The sequence below is a fragment of the Ovis aries genome, chromosome 18 (genome assembly GCF_016772045.2).
Source record: "Ovis aries strain OAR_USU_Benz2616 breed Rambouillet chromosome 18, ARS-UI_Ramb_v3.0, whole genome shotgun sequence".
Lineage (NCBI taxonomy): Eukaryota > Metazoa > Chordata > Mammalia > Artiodactyla > Bovidae > Ovis > Ovis aries.
The window spans coordinates 34,638,727-34,649,384 of NC_056071.1; the positions used below are offsets into that span (position 1 = coordinate 34,638,727).

Consider the following 10,658-nt stretch of genomic DNA (forward strand, 5'->3'; position numbering starts at 1 on the left):
AAACAAATGTTAATTTAGGATAATAATTTTAAAAGAACTCCAATGTACTTCCACTTATTTCCATTCACTTAGGATTTGAAAATATACCTGTGGAACAAGTAACTTTAAATAAATTTTAACTTAAGGTTATTTGATTTTTATTCCTACACCTAAAGTCCCCCTCTCCTTTTATGTAGATTCTATCAGGTTCATGGAAATCATTTTAGCTGCAAATATATCCATATAAAAAGTGGAAAAGTTGATATCGTATCTTTAAAGAACAGGATGAAGAAATTTCACCAACCCAAGCATCAAAAGCACTGAAAAGCACTGCTTCATTTCTTGCATGTTACGGTTTATAGCATGACACTTCAGTCTCTGAGGGTCAGGTTAATTAAGCTCCATAGCAGCTGCAGTGCAATGTGAGACACACACTCCTGCAGTTCCCACCAGTCCAGTCCAATTACCTGTAGTATTCCAGCACTGGACAAGTGACAACCAACCTCTTCTCTCTAGTCACTTGCTCCCACTGGTCTACTGATAAATGTTAGAACAAACTAACCTCTTTTTGGAAAAGACTGCAAAGCTGAATGCACCTGCTGCAGGCTGCAATGATGAGTCCCAGAGAGATGTTTGTCAGTCAGATCTCTGCAGATGTTGTTTAACTTTATGCTAGAGCTGCATCCAAAGATGGAAATGAGATGGCAATCAAGCACAAGTCTCCCACCCTCATCCCCCCCCCCCCAATTTTATTCTGAAAAGCTGCACTTGCTCATAAAAGTTATCCTTTAAAATATAGCTCCACTAAACTGCAAACAACTGAGACTAAACTCTGTGGCAAAAACATATATGTATCAATAAATGGTGCTGAGAAAACTGGACAGCTACATGTCCAGAATGAAATTAGAACACTTCCTAACACCATACACAAAGATGAACTCAAAATGAATTAAAGACCTAAATGTAAGACCAGAAACTATAAAACTCTTAAGAGGCAGAACACTCGATGACATAAATCAAAGCAAGATCCTCTATGACCCACCTCCTAGAGTAAGGGAAATAAAAACAAAAGTAAACAAGTGGGACCTGATTAAACTTAAATATATACACACACATATATATATGTATATATATATAGTACTGAATTTTAGTTAACAAGTGGCATAACTGTGTTCAGCAAATGTTACTTATAATATTTAAGAGGAAAATTAATTCTTTTAAGCCAGAGCAAAACAAAAGAACAGAACTATAAAAAGACATGTTTCTAACTGGTGGTTTATAGCTTGGTTTCTAGTGATACCACACACTCCTTAGAATTCCCAAGACACAGATCATTTTTCCTCATTGTATATTACATGAAACATCTTCAATATACAAATATTGAACTATTTTACCAATTGTGTTCACTATTTTTAGACTATTTTGAAATCCTTTGGGGGTGATATTTGCAAGGCAATTTTGCTAGACATACTGTATCATTTTACAATGTCAAAAATTTTAAATGAACTATTTTTCCAAAATCTAGAAGGTTTCAAATAGCAAAATTCAAAGTGACATTGTGCTATAATAATTCATGAAAACAATGACTCTATAAATTGATGATATTCCATAACCTACTAAATCAATGATAGAAGATATAATAACATCAGGGTGAAATTTTAAAAAGAAGCAAATTAAATGAACAGCTAACATTTTTAATGCTGATTTAATCTTTCTAAAAAATTTCACACCACAAAACATTTGCTTTCATGAGTTAAGTATAAAAATTGTATCTTTCAGAAACTACAATTTTAATACAGATGTGCTATGCCACTAACATTCCTTTATATGTTGACTTTTCCTATTACTTAAAATGAGAAATAACACCTTAAAAATACAACAAATTTTCAGACAGATATTAACATGTAAGTGAAAGCTTATGGTTCCTCCTACAACTGAGGATATAGAGAGATAAAATATAAAAAACCCACAACAATAAGTAGTATGACAAATACAAATATCACAACTTTAAAGAAAAAAATGTTATGTGTTAGCAACTCTTTGACAATACTAAAACCAAAACAGCACAATGTAATTGACAGCTATCGTTACTAAATTCAACAATACTGCAAATTATACTTTATTTTCTACTTCTTATAATTATATTTACCTACTAATTTTGCCTTAAAACATATGCCAATAAATTTCTAAGATGCAAAGCATCTTAGATCAAAGAAAAGAGTATAGACTGCAACTTTCAGAGGCTATAACAAAAGTACTCATTCACCTTGTACTACTAATACGATAATACTCTTCCTTCAACAATGTAAATAAAATAAGTGATCTTTTTTAAACTTCACAAACTCCTCTTATTTCTAAAAGAATGCTCATTCTTACACAATCCCAGTCCTAAAGGTTAAATTGGCCAGTGAATGTTCCCCCTGTCAAAATTAAGGCAATGTAAGGTTATTCACTTCACTAAAAGAAAATTTCACTTACATTCTGCTTTTTCTTGATTTTTAAAGATTTTACATATAAATGGTTTGTGATTTTTTAAATAAGTACCACCCAAGTTGGACAGATAAAATCACGATGCAATAAAATCCAGGGATAGTGAGTTCAAGTTTTAAAGGACCAAAAAAAGTAAGTAATTTATATTAAAGGTGATCCAGTTTTATAACCACATGTATGAAAACAGTTTAAAACACACACACACAAACACACACACACAAATATATGCTAAGATTATAAGAGAATTCCTGTTTGATATAATGAATATCTCGGGTCATATAATAGAATAAGTAAACTATGAAGTATTCTAAAATCTTGAAAATGTTTATTTTACATACCCTATGTTATTCCCAATGAATAATGTATTCAATAACTTTTTCAATTATCTGCTTGAATCATTCATTAAATGATTTTAACTGATAAAATCATCTAGTTATTAACAAACTCTAAACAATCACACCTTCAGATGTCAAATAAAGGAATAAAATAATACCATCCTATGACCATCCTGAAAATGCATACAGTAATTTATTTCCCAAAATGAGAAAGCTGTTTTTTATTAAAAGGTAATAACTCTGAGTAACCTAATTATAAAAAGGATATATAAATAAGTCAAATTAGGTTGCTTTAAACAAGTAAGAATAAAAGATGTATTCACAAATCACAGGTTATAAGTTAGTATTTCATAAGATTTAGATTTTTAGAAATAGATAAATGAATTGCACAGCACTGCAAAAAGTCAAATGAATCTACTCATAGACCTTTTTTCCGATTACAGTAACTGATAAATGTACTTTACAATTCTCATCATACAATTCCCCCAAATACTTAATATATGGGCATGCTAAAATACATAATGTAATATACGGTTCTATAATTTCCAAATTCATACCAATTAAAGTACAAAAATGTTTTCTTCATCTCAACCATAAATATAAAAAAATCACTCAAAAAACAAGGTTGCTTAACATATTTTAAAGATATAACCAGAGGGGGAAAGAAAGTAAAACAAATATGATAAATATGAGATTATACTGGCTATAGTAAAAACAATGCACATATCATTTGAGTTGAAATTTAATAAAACATCACCAAAGTGTGTCTGTACCCTGAAATATACACCCTGAAGAAAGTTATTCTCAAATGCATCAGTATGCTGACTAAACCTTCCAAAAACAATTACGTTGTTTTAAAACTTAAGTAATTTGAGAAAATCCATTAAGTTACACAACTGAAGCACACTTTTCCCCAAATACTCTGTCTTACAAATAAGAAACAGAAAAATGCTCCACGAAATAAACATTAGGCACATTCATTCTAATGGAATGTAGAGTCATACGTACATATATGAAACACACAAAAAAGGGCATCTCATAAATCATAGTTATATAATTTAATCATTTGAGAAGAGTAAGCTAAGTATCCACGAAGTATATCTGAGTAACAGAAGTTGAAAGTAGCTCAGAGGCTGCTATGTTAAAGAGTACTAGGACTTTATATAATTCTACAGGCTTATGGTCAAGTATGAACAGAAAGACTACTAAAATTAAAGTTTATCAGAAGAAGAGAGATGTATCTATGTGCAGGTAATAACCTAGTTAAAACTACATTTAAATACAAAGTGCTCAGAATTATGAAAGCGTCTTATAAATTACAGGGCTTTATTTTATCCTTAAAATTGTTTCCATAGTTTGTGATTGGTTTCCACCTGTTACAGGCAGAATATAAGCCTTCTTTTATCCAGACATTTTAACTCACATTTGATCAGGTTACGTCACTACATACACAAAATTTTCTTTAACACATTCCTGTTTTCCATTTTTTCTAATGGATATTCTTGCTCTATATAAATAACATGCCTCAGAACTAGAAATGATAAAAGCAATTTCAATGTAATAAGAAAAAATGCACAACTATGTGGACTAAGAACAAAAGATCTAATTCCAGTTGTACCCTTTCCAACCCACTAAAAATAAACTATATTCAAATGAAAAGGCATTTAATTTACTATTTGGAATATCCTTGATAAACACCAATTTTCTGTAACATCTCTGCACATCTGATACCACCTCATGTATAATGCAAAAAAAGCTATTTCATTTTCATCTATTGACAGTGAATTTAATTTACCATTGCAGCTCTTTTCCTAGAACTATAACGTTATTAATTCCGCAATCAAGCTCTTTTGAATGCTTTTATTTGTACCAAGGATTTTCACAATTCCACATTGATTTTTTCCATCATAACATACCTTTTAAACATAAGAATGTGAATATGTTAGCAAACTTTCCTAATGCATAAGGAAAGTTTCAAAGACAAGGAAAGCCATCTATAAAACTACACTCACAGAAAATAAACTTTTGAAGGATATCACATCTAAGAGATTACACCTTAGTGTAGCAAGTGTAATGTTTACCAAATATAGTACATTTAATTTATATAACTAAAGGATAGTTCCAACCAATCTAAAACCTTCTTATACAGTATAATGGTCCATTTTCTACAACCAAGCGATTGGCCTCCAAATGTTTTGCTTACATTCATGCCAGATGTCTTTGCTGTACTAAAGAACTCTTACTGAATTAGATCATTGAAAGCAAATCAGCTTTTATTTCCCACCAAGAAAAAAAAAATAAGCAGCATTGGTCCCCTCAGCACTGAACAAATATTTTTACGGTCATAAAGATGAAATAATCAAAAAACATGGCAGAAACTGCATGAAGGTAAACACAAATAATGTTTTGTCTAGGAGATACACTATTCAATTACGGAGATTTTCCAATTAAACTTAAAATCCATATATTAAGTAGGAAAATGATTTTTTAAAAGATAAATACTCAGAACTCTGTAACAGTTGAAATTTTAAAAAACACACTGAAAAGTTAAAAAAAAAAAATTATACCACCTAGGAAACTTGCCATATTCCACTGGGTTACAGTACCTACAGTACCACACAAACTGTTAACATATTTTGATCAAACACAGCTTTTAAATAACACAAATTTGGAAGCATGGTTCTACTTCTCACATAATAATATATTTCCTTGTCACAATTAAATTAAAAACACAATATTTTAAAAATCTGGAGAGGAAGTACTTGTCCTCTTTACTCCAGGGCCAACAAACAAAGCAATGAAGCAGAAAGAGGTACATAATGGATTTAGAAAGTAAATGGTCCATTCTTTTAAGAAGCCTTTCTATCCCCTCTTCTGAATTCACTCTAGACTAATTGTCATTACAATTACGTCTGAAAACTCCAGAAGAACCCTATTTCCTGATGCCAGCTGTCCAGGTTTCTATCTTTAAATTTTAGTTTCCTTTTTTTTTTTCCCCTAATCAGAAAGTAGTTAGAAATACCCAGGAAGATTCAACTCGAAATTGGTCTACATCAGAGACGGAATATCGATTATAGAAACCAAAGGTAATCAAGAGTGAAAATACTTCTAAAATTATTTCACAAATACTCTAATACATCAAATATCTAAATAAAGTCTACACTATTAAGAATTCTTTCAATACAGCACACAATACAGGTAGATCTTTTTTTTTTTTTCTTTCCTTGGGGATTTATCAAACAATCTCTTCATCATTGCACCTACCTGGGTAAAAATCTTTGGACTTAGACAGCTTGATGGTGGCTCCAGTTTCTTTTTGCAATTGAACAATTGTCTGTCCTCCCTTTCCAATTATAGATCCAGCAGCATAACTAGGTATGAGAACCTTTAGAAAATATTGGCCGTCTTCTGAAAAATGCAAAGAAATACACTCCATTAAAACAATAATTTTAAACTTTGTACCCTCCCTCCACCCTCAAGAGAGAAAAACAGCAATTAAACCACTGGGCATATAGCTGCAGGAAATATGGGGTTAAATTGTTTTTATAAAGAACAAAAATAAGCCAATTACACTATAACTAAGTACGAAATGTTTCCCATTCTGTAGAATTTATACTTTTTCTAACTTGGAATTAAAATCTAAACATGTTCTATTATTTTGCAACACTGTAGAAACTGATGACTAAATTCCAGTTGTTATTCCAAACATGGAAGTCTTCCAATTCTATCTGTGGTTACTATGGTAAAACAAAACGAACTGACCCTTCAACAAAACTTCAGAGATTTATACCATGACAAACCTTCACTTAACATATTGCAAAATAAATAAATAAAAGGACGGTAAATAGTGATGAGCTATATTTATTTGACACGAGCAAACACACAAGCACTACAATTAGCCATTGCCTGTATCCTACTTAAAGTATGCAAAACAACCATTCTCCTACCAAATAATCCACCCAAACTGTAGGGTGTATTCCAAGCCTTCAATAACTGCCAGGAAATAACTCAAAGTGATGTGGACTGGCAAATCTAACTAATCCTGGAGTATTTCTTCAGCACTCCTTAGTCTACTATGATCTCGTTTAAGCTCATTAATTAAAGGACCTTAAGAAGAATTTTGCCAATACTAAAAAGCTTAGGAGTCATTTACATCAAATACACTTAAAAGTGACCAGATAATGTTCCTTCTCCAATAATCACAATTATTAAAACGGAGGGGGTGGATGAACCAAAAAAGACTGAAATGCAATGTTTTAGAAAATAAAGCCAACTCCCTAAACTTTAATTTCCGTCAAACTGATGGTGTCTTAAATAGGAAACACCCCGGTAAATCCAGCTTCCTTATGTGAACATGAACGTTCCAAATTTTTCGGGTGTGCCATTCGCAAGACCCCCATCCGGCTCTAAAATACATGCTGTAGATAAATTCACCTCTGCCTCGATGCATTGGGTGCATTGTTAAGATGACTCCAGTGCAAATGAAGAAGCGGTACCGGTCCCGTTATAACTCATCTTCCCGGGAAGCGCAGGATGTTAACTAACAAGTCACAGTACGAGACACCCCCACCCTCGTATGCACACCCCTGAAGACAAATCAAAGAGATTTTTACACCGACAGTGTAAGTGCGGTAAGAGCATGCACTCTTCAAGATTTTGCATACTACTTGTGGCCCAAACCAAGGGGATGAAGAGAGCAAAACTCTCCGGTGCCCCAGTCATTCGCTCTCCGCTACCCAAGTGCCATTTATTTATTTATTTTATCCGACTGTTAAATGCAGCGCGCATCTTCGGGCGGCCATCACCTCGCTCGGGGTCATCCTCTTCCTCCTTAACGGACCCCCTGCCCAGGTCTAGGATATTTAAACGGTCAGCCTTTCGACCGATTCAAGGGAAAGATAGGTCTATTCCGAAAAAACCGGTCGCCATTTTGATGAATGATAAAACACAGAAATGGAAATGTATCGGGACCGGCGAGGTGCGGGGCAGGTGCAGGGGAGGGGGCGCGAGGCAGGGCGCGGGAGCCGCCGGGTTCGGGCTGGAGGTGTCCGGGCCGCGGGAGGGAGGGAGGGCGCCGGGAGGGAGGGAAGCAGGGGCGGGCGGCGGGGGATGGGGCCAGCGGGGAGGTGGAAGCGATACCCACCGCCCGTATTGGTCCTCTTGGTGCTGCCGGCTTCAGGGGGGGCTTCCAGCGGCCTTTTCCGCGAGTCCGGCGGGTCCAGGTCTATGGGAACCCCAGTGTGGGTCCCGTTCTGCTGGATGGGAGCTGCCGCCATCATGTTTGCAGTTCCTGCCGCTTCTACGGGGAGAAGGTTCTCCCTTTTGTTTTGGCTTTTTTTCTTTTTTTTTTTTTTTTTTTGCCTTTTTTTTTTTCTTTTTGCTTTTGGGGTTTCTTAAGGTTGTTTTGTTTTTGTTTTTGTTTTTTTTAATCGGATCAATAGAAATCTCTTTAAGAAAAAAAAAGCAATGTTGCTGGTTTGTTCTCACTGGGGAGGGGGCAGGGCTGAAGAGCAGCTGCAGTGCAGTGTCAGAAAGGAGACAGGGGAATGGAGGGGGTGTGAGAGACGGAGGGAGAAAGAAGGAGAAGAAAGGAGAGAGGGGGAGAGAGTGGAGAAAGGAGAGGGGCGAGTGAATGAGCGGGAGGAGGGGAGCGGGGAGGACGGGCTGAGGGAGTGGGAGAGCGCGAGGGCTGGCGGGGCGCGGGGAGAAGCCGAGGAGGAGGGGAGAGCGAGGGAAAGAGTGAATGAGCAGGAGGAGGGGAAGGAGGTGGATGAGGAGAGAGGAGCGAGCGGCGGAGGAGGGCAGGAGCCGGGAAGGAGCGCGGCGGTCCCGGCGCCGCGCTAGCGCTGCGCTCGCTCCCGCTGCTGGTGCTGCCGCCGCCGCCGCTGCCGGAGCGGTTCTGCCGTTGCCTGGGCTGCTCGGCGCTGCTGCTGCTGCTGCTGCTGCTGCTGCCGCCCGGTCTCGCTCATTATTTCTCCCGCTTGTGGGGGGGGGGGGGGGGAGGGGGAGGCTGGCGGGGAGGGAGGGGGATGGCTGAGAGGGGAGGGTAGTGAGGGGTTGAGTTCGCAGACTCCCACACACTTCGCGCTCCGGTCCCTGCCTCTCAGCTGCGCCGCCGCCGCCGCCGCCTCCCTACGCTGAAGCCTCAGCCTGCGGGGGCGGGGAGGGGGGGGCGCGCCTGAGGGGGAAAGAGTGTGCGTGTCTGCGCGGGGGTGAGAGCGCGCGCCGGCTGAGAGCGTGCGCGGGGGCGCGCGCCGGCGGCGGGGGCGGGGCCGGGGGCCGGGGCGCTCCTGTGGGAAGGGAGGGGTGAAAGGTCGCGGGTCCCCGGCAACACGGCTCAGGCAAACGTAAGCCGCTTGTCGCAGAAACCGAGGGGGTCCAAGAAACGCGCTAGGCTGGAAGGCGGGAAGCAGACGTTACTGACAGCCGTGCCAGCCAGTAGTGTGGAAACGTGAGAAAGGCTCTTCAGGCCCCTTCCCAATCAGGAAACTTGGGTATGAGAGGGAGTGAAGGGTGGGGTGGGATCTCGGTCCAGCCGGGACTGGAGCGGCGACAGTTTTGGCTAGACTGAGAAGGGCATTCGAGTGACCGTTCATAACGGGTGGGACAGCGTTAAGGCTGAGGGAGGAACCTTAGCCGTATGCTTCCAGGACTTCTAGCTAGGTACATCCGTTTTTAAGAGTTAGGTGAGAGACAGTAGTTAGCCTCTCACTCAAGGGCGGTTCTACGGAGTGATTTCATCAAGAGTATTACTCGCACTGTGTGACTTCGTTAGGAAACTTGAAGTGTTTCACTCGCCGCCTTAAATCCTTTCGGAAACAAGCCAGGATATAAATAAATAAAGCTAGGTAGGAGTATCCCCTTCACGAGGCGCCGGGAGGCGGACTAAACACCCGCAACAGCTGGGTGTGTATCCAAAACTAAATTCTGAAAGAAAAAGGAATATACGAGTAAAATTCAGCGCAGTGTGCGCAGCTTGTGATTCCACAGATCTCGGATATATAACGAACTTAAAGCTCAACCAGAACACTACAGACAAGAAAATATATATTTGGAGTAGACGCTGAATGTCGGAAAAGATTCCGTTTACAGATGAGTAAACTGACACAGTAAAGTATTTTGCTCAAGGTCATCCATCAAATTAGTAATTAAATCAGTATACTAGGAAGCAGTGATAGTGGAAAAGCATGGGCTTTGGAGTTCAGAAATCTTGGTTTCAAGTTCTTGGCAGGCATATTCTAAAAGTGTATCCTCAGACAGTCCCTTAACATGTTGCGCTATGTATTAAGGGCTTTTACCACTGCCAAGCAACCAACTTCGCATGTGCTCTTTACATGCGGTGTATCATGTAGTTATTACTGTCTCTGTTTAATGAGGCAGTTTGGGTTTAGAGATATTAATAATTTTACCTAAGTCACAGTGGTGTAAACACAGTAGTAATAATTCAAACTAAAGTCGTCTTGCTTCCAGAGTCTGTCCAGTTGAATACTGCAGTACACTGGAGCCTCAGGTTCCCTCCCGCAAAATAATGGGTCTGTACCTCCTGGAATTCTTGAATCAAATGAGATAATATTCGTGGCAATGCATTGTAAGATGTAAAAACGTATGAATATATTCACTAGATTTCTAGAACAAAGATGCTCCTTTCCTATAGGTTTCGAGAACAGCACTTGAACGTGAAAATGGCTTTAGTATCAAGCTAGCTCAGAAAGAACTTAACTCTGATTGACCAAGAATACTTGCATAGCTGAGGCAATAACGGAATAGAATAAAATTTGATTTCTGGTAGATAGAGAAGGGAAAGAATACTAACCCTACTTTTAGCATCCTTTATTGGAAGGAGCATCTAGGAGG

At 38.6% G+C, this 10,658-nt stretch overlaps 1 protein-coding gene across 7 annotated transcripts in view; it reads right to left on the bottom strand.

Moving 5' to 3' along the window:
* The window catches only part of NOVA1 (NOVA alternative splicing regulator 1), a 173,603-nt gene extending 165,498 nt beyond the window's left edge, over positions 1–8,105 (bottom strand). For 2 of the 7 annotated variants that reach the window (XM_027957221.3, XM_027957220.3), the window contains exons 1-2: positions 7,948–8,105; positions 6,069–6,212 (exon numbers count right to left, since the gene is read on the bottom strand). In XM_027957221.3, coding sequence (XP_027813022.1) covers positions 6,069–6,212; positions 7,948–8,083 — 280 coding nt within the window. In that variant the 5' untranslated portion in view covers positions 8,084–8,105. Of the gene's footprint in view, positions 1–541; positions 658–6,068; positions 6,214–7,238; positions 7,637–7,947 lie in introns of those variants that run through there. The other 5 variants (XM_042235284.2, XM_042235283.2, XM_060401444.1 and 2 more) reach the window with 3 other exon arrangements.
* Between the last annotated feature and the right edge of the window lie 2,553 nt (positions 8,106–10,658).